This window comes from Rhineura floridana, chromosome 10, assembly GCF_030035675.1.
Source record: "Rhineura floridana isolate rRhiFlo1 chromosome 10, rRhiFlo1.hap2, whole genome shotgun sequence".
In the NCBI taxonomy this organism is placed as follows: Eukaryota; Metazoa; Chordata; class Lepidosauria; order Squamata; family Rhineuridae; genus Rhineura; species Rhineura floridana.
Genome location: NC_084489.1, coordinates 375,453 through 393,316, shown reverse-complemented (window position 1 = coordinate 393,316; position 17,864 = coordinate 375,453). Strand labels below are relative to the sequence as shown.

Sequence of the window (17,864 nt, the reverse complement as noted above, 5' to 3'; positions counted from 1 at the left end):
CCTCTTTTTCTACTGTTTTTCCCAGCATTATTGTCTTTTCTGGTTAATCATGCCTTCTCATTAGGTGTCCAAAGTATGATAGCCTCAGTTTCATCATTTTAGCTTCTAGTGATAAGATCTGGTTTAGTTTGATCTAACACCCAATTATTTGTCTTTTTCACAGTCCATGGTATGCACAAAGCTCTCCTCCAACACCACATTTCAAATGAGTTGATTTTTCTCTTACTTACTTTTTCACTGTCCTACTTTCACAGCCATACATAGAGATAGGGAATACCATGGTCTTAATGATCTTGACTTGAGTGTTCAGTGATACATCTTTGCATTTGAGGACCTTTTCTAGTTCTCTCATAACTACTCACCCCAGTCCTAGACTTATTCTAATTTCTTGACTATTGTCTCCATTTTGGTTAATGACTGTGCCAAGGTATTGATAATCGTTGACAAGTTCAATGTCCTCGTTGTCAACTTCAAAGTTACATAAATCTTCTGTTATTACTTTAGATCCTCCGTGGCGCAGAATGGTAAGCGGTGGTAACACAGCCGAAAGCTCTGCTCACGGCCGGAGTTAGATTCCAACGGAAGGAGGAAGTTGAATCTCCGGTAAAAGGGGTCGAGGTCCACTCAGCCTTCCATCCATCCGTGGTCGGTAAAATGAGTACCCGGCATATGCTGGGGGGTAAAGAAAGGACGGGGAAGGCACTGGCAATCCCACCCCATATATACAGTCTGCCTAGTAAACGTCGCGAGACGTCACCCTAAGAGTCGGACTCGCACTACAAGTGCAGGGACACCTTTATCTTTTGTCATTACTTTAGTCTTTTTGACATTCAGCTGTAGTCTTGCTTTTCTGCTTTCCTCTTTAACTTTCATCAGCCAATTTTCACACCTCCTTCATCTTGGTCCAGTCCCTTTCCGTATGATATGTTCTGCGTATAGATTAAATAAAAATAGGGTGATAAAATACACCCGTCTTGCACCCTTTCCAGTGGGGACCCAATCAGTTTCTCCATGTTCTGTCCTTACAGTAGCCTCTTGTCCAGAGTATAGGTTGTGCATCAGAACACTCAGATGCTGTGGCACCTCCATTTCTTTTAAAGCATTCTATAGTTTTTCACAATCAAAGGCTTTGCTATAATCTATAAAGTACAGGGTGATTTTCTTCTGAAATTCCTTAGTCCGTTCCATTATCCAACATATGTTTGTGATATGATCTCTGGTACCTCTTCACTTTCTAAATCCAGCTTGGACATCTGGCATTTCTCGCTCCATATATGGTAAGAGCCTTTGTTGTAGAATCTTGAGCATTACTTTACTTGCATGGGATATTAAGGCAATAGTTCGATAATTACTGCATTCCCTGGGATCCCCTTTCTTTGGAATTGGGATATATATTGAACGCTTCCAGTCTGTTGGCCATTGTTTTGTTTTCCATATTTGTTGACAAATTTTGGTCAAAATATGGACAGATTTAGTCTCAGTAACCTGTAGCAACTCTATTGGTATGCCATCTATTCCTGGTGATTTTTTTTCTTCCAAGTATTTTAAGAGCAGCTTCCACCTCGCTTTCTAAGATTTCTGGTTCATTTATTTATTTATTATTTGATTTATCATAATATGGTTCCTCCGCGAATGAATCTGTCATCCTTGCATCTCTTTTATATAGTTGTTCAGTGTATTGTTTCCATCTTCCTTTTATTTTATCTCAGTCAGTCAGTGTATTCCCCTGTTGATTATTCAACACCCCTACTCGTTTAAATTTCCCTTTAATTTCTCTAATCTTTTGGAAAAAAGCTCTTGTTCTACCTTTTTTGTTGCCCTCTTCTATTTTTATACAATAGTTGTTGTAATAGTTCTCTTTGTCCATATAATACTAGTCGCTGTATTACTGCATTTAGGTGTTTCTGTGATAATGTCGCTTGCTTCAATCCATAGTTCTTCTGGTTCTCTATTAACTAAGTTTTAGGCCTCAAATCTGTTCCTTATTTGCTCTTTATATTCTTCTGGAATGTTGTTTAAATTGTATCTTGGCGTTATGATTCTTTCATACTTCTTCTTTAGCTTTACTCTGATTTTCTGTATTGGCAGTTCATGATCTGTACCACAGTCTTCTCCTGGTCTTGTTTTCGCAGAAAATATGCAACTTCTCCATCTTCTGCTTCCAATTATATAATCAATTTGATTCCTATATTAACCATTTGGTGATGTCGATGTGTATATTCGTTGTTTTGGTTGTTCAAAAAATGTGTTTGCAAAAAAAAAATTATTGGCTTCACAGAATTCAATAAGTCTCTCTCCTGCTTTGTTTCTATCTCCTAAGCCCCATTTTCCCACAGTTCCTAGTTCTTCTCTGTTCCCTACTTTTGCATTCCAGTCCCCCATGATTGTCAGCACATCTTGTTTTGGTGTGTGATCAATTTCTTCCTGTACTTCTGCATAAAATCTCTCCAATTCCTCTTCTGCATTTGCTGTTGGAGCATAGACTTGGATGATGGTTATGTTGATAGGTTTCCCGTTGACTCTCATTGATACCATTTGCTCGTTGTAGCTCCTAATTTCTTTTGCTACATCACTTCTCACTATTAAAGCAACCCCATTTCTTCTTAATTTCTCATTTCCTGCATAAAATATTTTGTAGTTGCCTGAATGAAAATGTCCCATTCCTGTCCATTTTAATTTATTCACGCCACGTATTGTATTGCTGCTACGTTCCATATCTTGTTTGACAATTTCTAACTTTCCTTGGTTCATGCTTCTCACATTCCACGTTCCTATTGTGTACGTCATACAACTTCAGACACTCCTTTCGCATCTGTGCACATCAACCTCTGGGCTTCCTTTTGGCTTTGGCCCAGTTGCATCATTAGTCACAGCACTACTCGTACTTGTCCTTTGTTCTTCCCCAGTAGCTCGGTGAGTGCCTTCTGACCTGGGGGTCTCATCTTCCAGCACTATCTCATGTTGCATTTTGGATACTCTGTTCATAGGATTTTCATGGTAAGCGTTATTCAGAGGTGGTTTACCATTGCCTTCCTCTGAGTCTGGATGAAAAGCTCCATTTTGAGAGTACTTTGTGGTAACTACAAAATTTGCCCTGATATTGAATGACCTGGTTGCCTCTGCTATGGTCCTTATAGGGATGAGATGCATGTTATAGGGATGAAGAGTCCTTGCAGTAAAAAATCCTTCCCTTTGCATATACCCCACCTGTCCTAATAACTTACTTTGCTAGTTCAGAATAAAAATTAGTTCTTTGTATCTCTTTATTCCTTTTTTTGTAGAAATTGTGGCCAAAGTGAGAGACGTTTCACAGCCTGATTGGATCCCTCCACCTGAAGCCACATTAGTGTTGACTAGCAATAACTTTGATGAAACCGTGAATGAGGCTGACATAATCCTGGTTGAATTCTATGCTCCATGGTAAGAAGGAAGGGTATTTTTTGTCTTCACAGGCTTTATGCCTTCCTTCATTTGATAGAGAAATTATGAGTAGACCTTGTGTACCCTGCCCTGATGCAGAATTTTAGCAGAATCCTTTTCCTGTGGTATTTTAATACTCAGTATTTTAATACTCAGTATAGACCCACTGAAATACAGTAAATGGATTTAAGTGATTTAATCCCATTATTTCAGTGGGTCTACTTGGAGTATGACCATCATTGGTTTTGTGTCTGGCCTTTAATGCGTAAAAAAATAATGTAGTCTTGTTAGGTTTGTGGCATGCATTCTACTTAAATTAAAACTTCAAATATTTTGAGATGAGGATTTGCAAAATTGTTGCTTATTTCTGCCTTCCTGTTTGCTATGTTTGAATATTGACAAGTATCCATTCAGTCTCTTAGATCTTGATGCAGATTTGGATTATCACTGCATGTGTTAGGTCTGAAATATTTAAAGGAGCAACTAGATAAACAACTTCGCATATATTTATCCATTTTATTAAAGCCACATCAGAATGGATAAACAGCCCATTATCTACAGCTTCCCATTCTTTTATGTGAGCTTGTGCATTCAGTAGAAAATATTGACAAATATTCTCAAACCTGCTGCATCTCCAGGCCACTTACCTGTAAAATAGATTTACACAGTTGTAACCTGTGTAAATTTATGTTGTGATATTTTATCAGGCCCAATCAAGGCATTAGCTTTTAATAAATTGCCTCAACAGACCCACAAAGTTTAAAATATCAGGGTCAAATCCAGGATTATCTCATCCCTCTCTTCTCCAGTTGTGAGAGTAAATTTCTTTCCATCTTTAAAGATCACTTAGAGAGCTTTTGAGTGTGACTTGCCCTTTCTTTCCCCTATTTAGGTGTGGACACTGCAAGAGATTGGCTCCAGAATATGAGAAAGCAGCTAAGGAGCTTAGCAAGCGAACTCCTCCTATCCTCCTTGCTAAAGTTGATGCTACTGCTGAAACAAACCTTGCAAAGAGATTTGATGTCTCGGGGTACCCAATGCTCAAGATCTTCCGCAAGGGGAAACCTTTTGACTACAATGGCCCAAGAGAAAAATATGGTATAGTAAAGCACCTTCTCTTTCTTCTTTCCAATGAACCTGTGAATTTCTTCCTCCTTGTGGTTTCTTTTACACTCTCAATATTTTTTTTAAATATAAAATAAAAACTACCCTGGAATTTCTGTATTGGAGCTGTATTCAGTGTGCTGCAGCATTACTTGTTTCTAATACACCATTCATGCTCCCTACAATTGGTCTGTGATTAGTCACTATGTGCAGTTTGTTTTGAAATGTTATAGATAGTTTATGGCTTAACCATGAAAATTATCAATGGAGGAAGAGAGCAGAATCTTATTTCTTTGGGGGCCTGTTCACATAATAGGGTTTAAGTTTCTAGCCTTGGAGAGTACTTTCCACACCTATTGAGAAACCCCTACAGATCTATCCCAGAACCTCAGCAAATTGCAAGTATTTCTGCATACAGGGTAACAGCTAGGATTACTGAACTTCATGTCAGATAGGTTTTCGTCTTGGGAAGCTTGTCCACTATAACTTACTTTCCTGCTGACCACGTCAGGGTTGAGGAACCGCAGGGCTTTCCAGATTATAATTTGAAAACCATTAGCAGACTACATTTTCATCCCCATGCAAACGGCCCTGGCCTTTCTAAGGCACATACATACATGGGCGCACACAATATCTGGGTAAGTGTGGAGATTGCCAAGAGCAGTTTTCCAAATTATGGCAGCTGAAAATATAGTGAAAGTGATTGAGCTACTGCTAGCCTTATTTGTAATTGCCCAGATCACGAATTACATTTGCCCAGGATTGATTACATGCTTAAATGGGCTCCTATTTGGGTGATTTATTAATTTTGGTCAAGAGGGTACAAACTTGAAAAAACAATAGGGAGTTCTGATGTATAAGCACAGATAAGAGCAAATTTGAAGGCCCTAGCATGACGTCAAAACTTACTCCATCAATAGCTTCAATGTTTCTAGGGTGTGATTGATTTATAGATTGGCAAAATGCTGTAAATCAAAAGCCAATTCTAGTTGCTGAGTAGGATGGTACCCTTAATTTAGGCCTACATATTGGGGCTAAATATATATTTTCCTTTTTCCAACTTACCTTAGTTGCTGTTCCCATGTTGCATTGGTACCATTTCAAGTTCCACATAGCTTGGGTACTTTCCACACCAGCGTCTCTCTGATTCACTCCCATCAGAGCTGCTGACCCTGGTATGGGAAGTGCTTATATGATTATGAAAATGTGACATTAACAGAGCATCAGGAAACCATCCTCAGACAAACAGTAACTATAGCACAAAGGTAATGTTTTTGAACCAACCTGAAAAATTGGGTAAACTTTGTACTTTAAAATAATAGCATCTTAAACTGTTTTTAGTCCTAATTCTGCTTGTATTTGTTTCTAAATAAATTTTGTTTTTATATATATATATTCCTGCTTTCAATTTGAAAATGTTCAGGGTGGTTTATCAGATAGCATTAAAAACAGTAACAGATAAAACAACAATGAAGCATAAGTAATAGCAGCATACATTAAAACAACTAGCAAAGATAAAGCCACATCCTCCGTTTGTTGAGGGGAGGGGTGGGCAAAGCCAAAGTTTTTGCAACATGTTGTTGCCATCCAGCTTTAGTGGCCATAATGCCTCTTTCAGGGAAGAGAACCCTTATAAAAACATGGCCATTCTTCACTTAAAACAATAAAATGCTACTGACCTAATGCTTTTTGTTAAGCAATAACATAGGACTGTGTGTTCCTTTTTGTTACCAGGCATTGTTGATTACATGATAGAACAAGCTGGCCCTCCATCCAAACAGATACAGGCTATCAAACAGGTACAAGAACTTGTGAAAGATGGAGATGATGTTATTGTTATTGGGGTGTTTAAAGGAGACCAGGATCCAGCCTACCAACTGTATCAAGATGCTGGTAAGCCCTTCCTTTATTTGTCAGTACCTATACCTGGAAAGTGCTTTGTAAAACTTTCTGAGAATGCTTATTGAGTTCAATGGGATTTACTCCCCTGCAATCATGCTTAGGATAGGTGAAACTGACCACAGAGGATGGGGAGGGGAGGAGGAGGAGGAAATGCAGAGGGGAGGACTGGGAGGAGAAGAGGCAGGATGGGGAGGGGAGGAGAAGGACAGGTTTGATCATTTGCATTCAGTGTGATTTACTCCCATGCAATCATGCTTAGGATAGGTAAAACTGACTGGGGGAGGGAGGGAGGGAGTGGGCAGGGGAGGAGGAAGGGAGAGGAGAGGGGAAAAGCAGGTCTGATCATTTGCATGCTTATTTTCAATGGGATTTACTCCTATGCAATCTTGGTTAGGATAGGAAACACTGACCATGGGGGGGGAGGAGGGGGAGTGGGAAGGAGCATATTGGAGGGGGGCAAAGAAAGGTGGAGGGGAGAGCAGGTTTGATCATTTGCATGCTTATAGAGTTCAGTGGTATTTACTTCCGTGCAATCATGTTTAAGATAGGTAAAACTGACCATGGGGAGGAGGAAGGGGAGGAGGGGGAAGGCGAAGGAGAAAGAGGGGATTGGAAGGGGATGGGGAGTGAGGGGCAAAGAAAGGCGGAGGGAAGGGGCAAGAGGAGGGGATAGGAAGGAGAAGGGAAGGTGAGTTTGATCATTTGCATATTTTTTGAGTTCAGTGGGATCTATTTCTATGCAATCATGTTTGAAAATGAAAATGGACTGCCTTCAAGTCAATCCCCACCTATTGCGACCCTTTGCATAGGGTTTTCATGGTAAATGGTATTCAGAGGTGATTTCACCATTGCCTTCCTCTGAGGCTATGAGGCAGTGACTGGCCCAAGGTCACCCAGTCAGCTTCATGGCTGTGTGGGGATTCGAACCCTGGTCTCCCAGGTCCTAGTCCAACACTGACCCAGGGAAGGGGCAGGGAGTGGGAGGGGAGGAGATTGGGTGGGTGGGCACTGGGCAGAAGGGAAGCCCCTTTCCTTTCCAAAAGGAAACAGAATCGTTCTTTTTCAGGCTTTCCCCCACCTTTTTATTCTACAGCAGACACATGTAGCCTCCCACCCAAATTTAAACCCTGGCCACATCCACACCAGGCCTTTATTTCACTTTGGACAGTCATGGCTTCTCTCAAAGAATCCTGGGAAGTGTAGTTAGTGAAGGGTGCTGAGAGTTGCTAGGAGACGGCCTGTCCCCCTCACAGACCTTCAATCAGAGTGGCTGACTGTTAAACCATTCTCTCGGGAATAGGAGTCTCTTAGCACCCTTCACAAACTACACTTCCCAGGATTCTTTGAGGGAAGCTGTGATGTTCCTATATTAATGTATATATGGTAAGTGTTGTTGTTTTAGAAGATACATGGTAAGTGGAGTGAAAGAGGGGGAGTGAATGGGCAGTAGAATGCAAGATGATTGGCTGAGTGTTTAAAATGGCTGAATGTATAAAAGGAAGAGTGAGAGTGGAATAGGGAGGAGAAGAGAAAGAGTGGATTGCTTGGTGGGGTTTAGAGAATTGTTTACCAGGAGGGAGGTGGAGTTCGGATTAGTATTGAGTAAAACCATATGCTTATGTGCCTTAAGAAGAAATCTTGTTAATCTTGTTATCTTTGTTATCTTTAATAAATACTTAATTTGGTTTACCAAAGGCCTGATCCTTGGCTGGGGTTTCACAGACCAGAAGGGAGGGTAAGGTAATGACCAAGGCTGAAGGGGAACTGTAACAAATGGTGGCAGCGGTGAAGAGAATAACAATACCAGTATTCAGAGTCTCTGGGAATACTAGTATTGGGACGTTACTGGTGGTTGCCTAGCAGGGGGATCTGTTGAGATCTGTGCTAGAGCGGATAGGTAAACCATAAGAGAGTGCGGTCCGGACTGGTGGAGTCCCTGGTGGTGCCTAGAGACAGGCAGTAACCACGAGCAGGTAGGAACCTGACAGGGAGAGCCAGGGAAGGACGCATCACATGTGGTGTCAGTAGCGGTGGGATATGAACAACAGAGAATCCAGATACGAATACTAGAGAATCCAGAACAGTGGTGTGGCAAACAGAAATAACAAAACAAGATTTCTTGTGAGAGTGACTGGCAAAGAGTGTGTGGCAAAGAGTGAGTGAACTCAAACACCATGGCTGAATACATAAAAATGAAAAGAGAGGAGCTGGTGGAGAAGTGCATAACATTCAATTTACCTCACGAGGGTAAAGGGGTAGATGAATTGAGGGTAGCACTTATAGGATTTGCTACTGCCCAGCAAAAACAACCTGTCAGGGAAGAGACCCCAGAAGGATATTTAAGCAATCCCGCTTATATAGAGTACTTGAGAGAGAAGTTAAGATGGGAGGCTGAGGAAAAAGACAAGCAGAGGGAGTTGGAAGCTGAGAGATTGAAGATGGAAGCTGAGAGATTGAAGATGGAAGCTGAGAGATTGAAGATGGAAGCTGAGAGATTGAGGATGGAAGGTGCAGAGAAGGAAAAACAGAGGGAGTTGGAAATTGAGAGAATGAGATTGGGGTTTGAGGAGAGGGAGAAGCAACAAGCATTGGATGCTGAATTACAAGTAGAAAAGTTAAAATTTGATAGAGAGAAATTTCACTCTGAGGAGACAAGGAAAGACAGAGATGGAGCAAAAATAAAAATTACTCCAAAGGACTTTGCTGTCTATGAGCCTGGTCAAGATCCTCAAATTTACCTCAGCACCTTTGAAAAAGCAGCTCAGTTGTGGGGGCTACCTGAAGATAAATACATGCAGTATTTATCAAACCTGATTAAAGGGGAATTGGCTGAGGTATACCAATATTTCCCCTCAGACAGGCCTGTCACCTATGCTGAATTCAAAGAAGCAGTGTTTAAAAGATTCAGACTGGGGCCTGATTATTTTAGAAAGCTTTTCAGAAACTGCCAGATACAGACAGGGAGGTCTTTTGTGGAACTGGGAGCAAAGTTGATGGATATATTTGGAAAGTGGATGAGTAGTGCCAAAGCTCAGTCAGTGGAAGAGGTGAAAAGCCTCATGATACTGGATCAATTATACCATCAGTTACCACCAGAAATGGCTCCTGGTCAAAGACCGTTCCCCTACATCGGTGCAGGAGGCCGCAGAGATGGCGGATCACTTCGCCTCCAATAGAACTGGCTGGGTGGGGAAAACATCAAGAGAGTTTAAACCCAAACCATATAGTGCTGGCAGAAGGGATGTGGTACCACAGCGAGTGAGTCCTCCATTAAAATCTGAAGGGCACAGGACACCCCAGAGTGGATCTGTGTACCCTAAAAGTGAGGAGAAATTATGCTACAAATGTGGTAGACCAGGGCACCTACGTTTTCAATGTGAGGTTGCCAACCCCATTAATAATCCTGCTCAGACAAGGGCAGTGAAAACAGAGCCCAAGGCTTTAGAAACAGCGAAAAAGGTTCAGTTTTGCCAGATAAACTGGACAGAAGTAACAGACCTTGATTCAAGTCTGAGAGAGGAAGTGAGTGTACAAGGGGCAACTTATTGGGCATTGCTTGACACTGGTGCTGCTCAGACATTACTGAGGCCAGATTTAATAAAATCTGAAGAAATATTACCTCAGGAAACAGTGACTATCCAAGGAGTGAGGGGTCAACCAGAGAGTTTGCCTGTGGCCCTAGTGAAAATGGAATGGAGAGGCCGAAAGGGCCAATATAAAGTTGGTATTAATGCCCAGCAACAAGAACCAGTAATACTGGGAAGAGATGTTATGGGGGCACAGGGGAAAATATATGTAGTGACCAGACAGCAAATTGGCAGAGAAAAAGAAGCCATATTAAGGGGGGCTGAAACAAACAGGGTGGAATCTGTTAACCAGCCTCAGGTCACCATAGCAACCACTAGCAGGCCTGCTGAAGAAGACAAACTGTATCAAGTGGTCTCTGGGGAAGAGACAGAGCATTTCAGGGAAGAGCTGCATAAAGATATAAGTCTGAAGCAGATAAAGGAACAAGCGCTGACCCAACAGATTCCTTTCACTGACAAACTGAGGAATCAAGTTGTGTGTGAGAATGGGATTTTATATAGACTGTGGATGCCTGCTGAGAGAAAGGATGAATGTGAACCAGTGAAGCAATTGATAGTACCTAGCAAATACAGAACCAGATTGCTAGAGGTAGCCCACGATGTCCCATGTGCAGGACATCTGGGAATAAAAAAGACCAAGAGGAGATTGGCTGCACATTATTATTGGCCAAATATCTCCAAGGATGTAAAACAACATTGTTTATCTTGTGGAATATGCCAAAAGGTGGGAAAAAGTGGCGTAAAGACCAAGGCACCCTTAAAGCCCCTTCCTATAATTGGACAACCCTTTTATAGAGTGGGAATAGATTTGGTGGGCCCTTTTTCCAAACCCACAAGGCATGGCAAGAAATATCTAGTGGTGGTGGTGGATTTTGCCACCAGGTACCCAGACGCAGAAGCACTGAGATCTGTAGAAGCCCCTGTAGTGGCAGAGGCTTTATTAAAAATCTTTATGAGGCTGGGTTTCCCTCATGAAGTGCTGACAGATCAAGGCAGTGTATTCATGGGAGAAGTGATGGAATGTATGTGGAAATGTTGTGGTCTAAAACATCTAAAGACCACTACTTACCATCCCACCACTAATGGGCTAACTGAGAGATTCAATGGAGTTTTGAAGGGCATGATAAGAAGCTATGTTCAAGATCACCCACAAGACTGGGATGAATGGTTGGGATGCTTCTTATTTGCATACAGAGAAGTCCCTCAGGAGTCAACAGGCTTCTCACCCTTTGAACTAATGTTTACTAGAAAAGTGAGGGGACCTTTGGAACTGCTAAAAAATTCATGGGAAGGAACTCTGGGAGAGTACAAAACTTCTGTAGTAGATTTTGTATTGGAATTCCGCAATAAATTAACATCAATGATGGAAGTAGTGAAAGAGAATTTGAGTCATGCACAGGAGAAGCAAAGTTACTGGTATGACAGAACAGCCAGAGAACGTGTGTATGATGTGGGAGATATGGTTATGGCGTTCATACCCAGGAAACATGACAAATTACAGGCTAACTGGGAAGGACCATATACCATCAGAGAAAGGCTTGACACAGTGACATATGTAATCACCACAGACCAATTAAACAAAAGCAAAGTGGTTCATGTAAATATGTTAAAGCCTTACCATACCAGGGATGTACAGGTGTTGCAAGTTACCTTATTCCCTGAGGGAAGTGGGCCTGAACTTCCAGATTTGGGACAGGAAAGCAAAGACAAAGGAGGGGTAGATCAAGTGGAATGGTCAGAGGAGGTGAAGGAGGAAGTAAAAGAAGAGATTCTGAGAGTTTTGAAACCCTATAGGAATCTCTTTAGCAACAAACCTGGCCAAACCAGTATAGTTATACACTCCATTGATACTGGAGATCATGCCCCAATCAGATCTGTTCCGTACCGTGTGAATGGGAAAGTTTTGAATGAGATCAAAAAGGAGGTGGAAGATATGCTGGAAGTAGGAGTGATCAGGGAATCCATCAGTCCCTGGGCCTCAAGTATTGTCCTGGTTCCGAAAAAAGATGGAACGACAAGGTTTTGCATTGATTATCGGCTAATCAATAAAATTACTGTCCCAGATGCGTATCCTATGCCTAGGGTAGACGCTATGTTAGAGTTATTGGGGGCAGCAACCATTATCTCTACACTAGATCTCTGTAAAGGATTTTGGCAAATGGAACTAGACGAGCACTCCATAGCCAAAACTGCCTTCAGTACACCAGATGGGTTATATGAGTTTGTGACCTTACCCATGGGATTAAGGAACTCACCAAGTTCATTTCAGAGGCTAATCAATACTGTGTTGCGAGGCATGTCAGATTTTGCAGTGGCTTATATTGATGACGTGGCCATTTTTAGCAAGTCGGTGCCTGAGCATGTCCAACACCTGACAACAGTATTGGAGGCCTTAAGAAAAGCAGGCCTCACAATAAAAGCTAAGAAATGCCAGTTTGGACTAAAGGAAGTAATCTATTTAGGACATAAGGTAGGGAGTGGGAAAATCACCCCCTTATGGAGCAAGGTGGAGGCAATACAAGCGTGGCCGATCCCCTTAACCAAAAAACAAGTAAGGGCATTTCTGGGTGTGGCTGGATTTTATAGGAAGTTTGTGAGAAATTTTGGGGAAATAGCAACCCCCTTGCATGAATTAACAAAGAAGAAGTGTTCTGAGCGTGTGGTATGGACGGATGAATGTCAGAAGGCTTTTGATCTACTGAAGCAAGCCTTGTGCCAAGGACCCATATTAATAGCACCAGACTATGAGAAACCATTCATCATGGCTACAGATGTGTCGGACCTCGCGCTGGGAGTCGTCTTGCTGCAGGAGAGAGAAGGCACCAGACATCCAGTGGCGTACCTGAGTCGCAAGCTGACGCCGAGGGAGAAAAACTATTCGTCGGTCCAGAAGGAGTGCCTAGCGGTCGTGTGGGGACTGAACAAGTTGCGCCCATACGTGTGGGGACGAAGATTCACAGTGGCTACGGATCATCGGGCCTTGTTATGGTTGCAGACTATGAAAAACCATAACACTATGCTGCAGAGGTGGTCCTGGGCCCTACAGGACTATCAAGTGGACTTCCAGTTCATAAAAGGCAAGGACAATGTACTGGCCGATGGACTTTCCAGGCAAGTGGCTGGGACTGCAGTGACGTGACCAGACAGAGGAACAAAGAAAGACATTTTCCCCATAGAGACTTTTATTTGTTAACGCGACGTATAAATCCTGGAACAGGAATAATACTCTGCTGTTGTGTAAGGGGGGGGGGAATGTGATGTTCCTATATTAATGTATATATGGTAAGTGTTGTTGTTTTAGAAGATACATGGTAAGTGGAGTGAAAGAGGGGGAGTGAATGGGCAGTAGAATGCAAGATGATTGGCTGAGTGTTTAAAATGGCTGAATGTATAAAAGGAAGAGGGAGAGTGGAATCTAGGGGGAGAAGAGAACTGAGTGGGTTGCTTGGTGGGGTTTAGAGAGTTGTTTACCAGGAGGGAGGTGGAGTTCGGATTAGTATTGAGTAAAACCATATGCTTATGTGCCTTAAGAAGAAATCTTGTTAATCTTGTTATCTTTGTTGTCTTTAATAAATACTTAATTTGGTTTACCAAAGGCCTGATCCTTGGCTGGGGTTTCACAGACCAGAAGGGAGGGTAAGGTAATGACCAAGGCTGAAGGGGAACTGTAACAAATGGTGGCAGCGGTGAAGAGAATAACAATACCAGTATTCAGAGTCTCTGGGAATACTAGTATTGGGACGTTACTGGTGGTTGCCTAGCAGGGGGATCTGTTGAGATCTGTGCTAGAGCGGATAGGTAAACCATAAGAGAGTGCGGTCCGGACTGGTGGAGTCCCTGGTGGTGCCTAGAGACAGGCAGTAACCACGAGCAGGTAGGAACCTGACAGGGAGAGCCAGGGAAGGACGCATCACAGAAGCCATGACTGTCTCACATGAAATCAAAGTCTGGTGTGGGAGTGGCGCCTGATTAGGCAAGCCCAGCAGCTGTGAGGCTTTTAGAACTCTGACAGTTGGTTCTTACTGAGCATGCTCTGCGCTATCATTGGGTCCCAGCCAAAATTTATTAAATTAATTAAAAATCAGCCGGGCATTTTTTAAACTTTTAAACTGCAGCAGATGAAGGTCAGAGTATGGGGCAACGTCAGTATTAGAATTAATACTCTGTGAACATGGCTGATTTTTAATGAATTTCAACAGATTATGAGAACTCTCAGAGAAAAAAGTCCAAAAGGGCTCTGAGGTTTTTCTGTCTCTTTTTACACTTTGAACTGTCTATTCTCTCTAACTGTTTTGTGTATCGCCATGAAAATTGACAGGATTGTTAAGCAAGCATTTCTGAGTTCAGGACTATAAGTTTTGTAAGGTTTTGTTTTGAAATGAGCTTATGGGAAGCCTCAGAATGGCATGGGGGTATTTTCAATTTAACATTGCGAAATGTGAAAAATCCCCGCTGGCTATAGTATACAGCCACTCTCGTGGCTGTATAATAATATATATAATTTGTTTTCAGCTAACAACCTAAGAGAAGAATACAAGTTCCATCATACCTTCAGCAATGAGATTTCAAGCTTTTTGAAAGTGGATCTTGGGAAACTGGTGGTGATGCAGCCTGAAAGATTTCAATCAAAATATGAGCCTAAAATGCATGTTTTGGATATTAAAGTGAGTAGCTATGACAAGGCTATATTATTTATTTATTTATTACATTTATATATTGCCCCATAGCCTAAGTTCTCTGAGCAGTATACAGCAATTAAAAACATTCAAAACAAATATACAAATTTTAAAACACACAAAAAAATTTAAAAATACAATTTAATATTAGATACAAATAAGTCAGATTTCTATATTTCATTTGTATTTCCTGATTCTTGGTGCTTCAGCTTACATTATAAACCTAGTGTACTATTTCTATTAAGCATAGAAGTTCTAATGCACTGATGCAGACCTCAGACAGTGGCCTTTAGTTTCAGCAGGTTTTGCTGTTTCATGTTGCACTTTTCTGTATTCTGTTTGTGAAACTGCGACTCTGTGTAAAGATGTTAAGGCTCTTCCTGGAATTGCACAGACTTAACTCAGAGCTATACAGACACACACATAAAAGTGAAATAAGTATTGGATCAAAACTTCCTCCTAAATTCTACAAATGGTGAACGGTTTCCTCTTAAGGATCAAAGCTGGAGCTGAGGCAACTGAACTGAACATGTGATAATTGAGTATGCCCAAGTGAAGCAAACCTGGAGAGTTCTGAGGTGAGAGATTGTAAAATCTGCGCTGTCAGTTGATGTAGAGAACAACCTGAGAAAATGGGAAATGGCTCCTAGCAAGGATGCAGAAGAGATAAATCTCAGTGGAGAGGAGGAGATAGAAATCTGTCTTGTGGGAAAGGAGGGAGCCATCATGTTTCGGAATAAGCTGCTTGACTCTCAGAATTTACTTAGAAGTGAGCTCCATAATATTATAGCCAGAACCTGTTACCAAAGTTGATCTGTAGCGAAGGATGAAATCCTGAATTCTGTAGCTCACCCTATGTCCTTCCACTCAGATTTTCTGAGGCTAAGCAGTGTAAAACACTGTTAAGAGCCCTCATGCTGTAAGTTTCTTCAGTTTTTTACGTTAGGGTCTGTGCACGCATGGCATTCTGTGCTGTGATCTCTTCTAAGTGTCCCTTGTCTGTTTTTGTGTTGTTGCTTTGGATAGGAATCCACTGATGCCACTGAAGTGGGAGACCATGTGGTGAAGCATGCCTTGCCTCTTGCTGGTCATCGCAAAACTGCCAGCCATGCTGAGAGATATGCTAAGAGACCTCTGGTGGTAGTTTATTATACAGTAGACTTCAGCTTTGATTATCGCGTTGGTAAGAATAACTTAAGTTGTCAACCTGGGGTTGAATCCAATCAAAACATACTTGTATACCCATTGAAATAAGTGGACTTAAAGTTTTAGTCATTACTAATCCACGGATTTCAGTGGGTCTAGTCAAAATAATGACTTGGTTGGATATAATCCCTGGTGCAGAACAAACCAAACGTCTCTAACTTCATTGTGTGTTTGGCTTCTTCAGCTACTCAGTACTGGCGAAATAAAGTCTTAGAAGTGGCTAAGGATTTCCCAGAATATACTTTTGCAATTGCGGATGAAGAAGATTATTCTTCTGAAATGAAGGACTTGGGACTGATTGACAGTGGAGAGGATGTCAATGCTGCTATCTTTGATGAAGGTGGCAAGAAATATGCCATGGAACCAGAAGAGTTTGACGCTGATGTGCTGAGAGAATTTGTTTCCTCATTCAGAAAAGGTAAATTGTGGTTGGGTTGTGGACAAACCTTTGCTTCATTAAACTTGGTTGTAGGTTCACTAGCCCATGAGTAATTTCTTGAAGCTAGTACTTTCTCTCCCAGAAGCTGGAGAAAAGCACCTTGTAAACTCAGGGCCTTTTGACCTTCAAATGTCTAATTTCATCAAAAATACCTTCAAATATCTACTCCTATCTTTTGCATGCCTGATATTATTTTGTCATTGTAAGGAAATTGCCTTTATTTAAACTACCCAAAATGTCACAAAATAGTGAACTAGCTCTCAGTCCTTCATGACTGTTTGCCAGGTTGGATGTTAAGTGGGGTTGGAGGGGGGACACACAAGATTTTGGATTTCTTTCTTCCACAGGACCAATATGTTATGTATCCCAAATGCTGTGAAAGGCAAGTTCCATCAAACAACCTTGTGGTCTAAGGTTTGCAAATAGCTTCTTGCATGATCACTTGTGACACGTAAGAATTCCCTCATGATTAGCAGGCTGAGAAGCTTTACAAAAGCTGAGATGGTTGTTGATGTTTTTTGGCAGTAGCTCATATGTGCTAGTAGTGTTGTTGCTAACTTCTGTGAAGTAATTCTGCAAGGGTAATCATAATGGACTTGGTATTTTATGACAATGTTCCTCTGTTCTTTTTTGTAGGTAAACTGAAACCCATCGTGAAATCCCAACCAATACCAAAAAATAACAAGGGTCCTGTGAAGATTGTAGTTGGTAAAACATTTGAATCTATAGTGATGGATCCAAATGCTGATGTTCTCATTGAGTTCTACGCTCCCTGGTGCGGACACTGTAAGAAGCTTGAGCCCATCTATAATGAACTGGGTAAAAAATACAAAACCCAGAAAAATCTGATCATTGCCAAAATGGATGCTACTGCTAATGATGTCACCAATGATAATTACAAAGTAGAAGGATTCCCCACAATTTATTTTGCTCCTAGTAATAAGAAAAAGAATCCTATTAAATTAGAAAGTGGGGAACGAGATCTGGAGAACTTGAGCAAATTTGTAGAAGAACATGCCACCAAACTAAGTAGGACAAAAGAAGAGCTTTAGGAGGGGAACAAGGATAATTGTTGAAGAGTCAATGCAGAGTTACTGAAAGTTTGGTTAGGGAAATCAACTTAGCAACTGAAGCAAAGAGGATTTGGGGGTAGCAGAACAATGCAGTATGAGATTTTTGTATTACAAAAGAAATCTGAACACTGAACTCTTTGATGTGAATGGTTTTTATTAGTTTAAACAGTTTTGTTCTGAGAAAAATACATTTATTTTTTGTGACTAACTTGAACTTGTTTTTTCTCTCAGTACTCCATAGCAAAGCTTTTAATACCTTAATAGTTATCAAACAGATCTTTGCCAAATAAGGTTGTTTCTGTCTCTTTGTTTCTTAGTGCAGAGATGGAGATATAAAAGGGAAGAGCACCTCTATTGTGCTTGGACCAGACCTATGGCAATATATGAACAAATGCTTCAAGGTTTTGCACTTTGTATGTGTTGGTACAGAACAGAATAATCCTAAATGAAAATGGTG

General features: G+C 41.3%; 1 protein-coding gene across 2 annotated transcripts in view; it reads left to right on the top strand.

Moving 5' to 3' along the window:
- PDIA4 (protein disulfide isomerase family A member 4) overlaps positions 1-17,615 on the top strand; it is a 34,577-nt gene extending 16,962 nt beyond the window's left edge. For both annotated transcript variants that reach the window (XM_061586385.1, XM_061586384.1), the window contains exons 4-10: positions 3,282-3,420; positions 4,313-4,518; positions 6,259-6,417; positions 14,526-14,677; positions 15,716-15,872; positions 16,080-16,313; positions 16,971-17,615. In XM_061586385.1, the coding sequence (XP_061442369.1) occupies positions 3,282-3,420; positions 4,313-4,518; positions 6,259-6,417; positions 14,526-14,677; positions 15,716-15,872; positions 16,080-16,313; positions 16,971-17,386 (1,463 nt within the window). In that variant the 3' untranslated portion in view covers positions 17,387-17,615. The remainder of the gene's footprint in view (positions 1-3,281; positions 3,421-4,312; positions 4,519-6,258; positions 6,418-14,525; positions 14,678-15,715; positions 15,873-16,079; positions 16,314-16,970) is intronic.
- Positions 17,616-17,864: the final 249 nt, after the last annotated feature.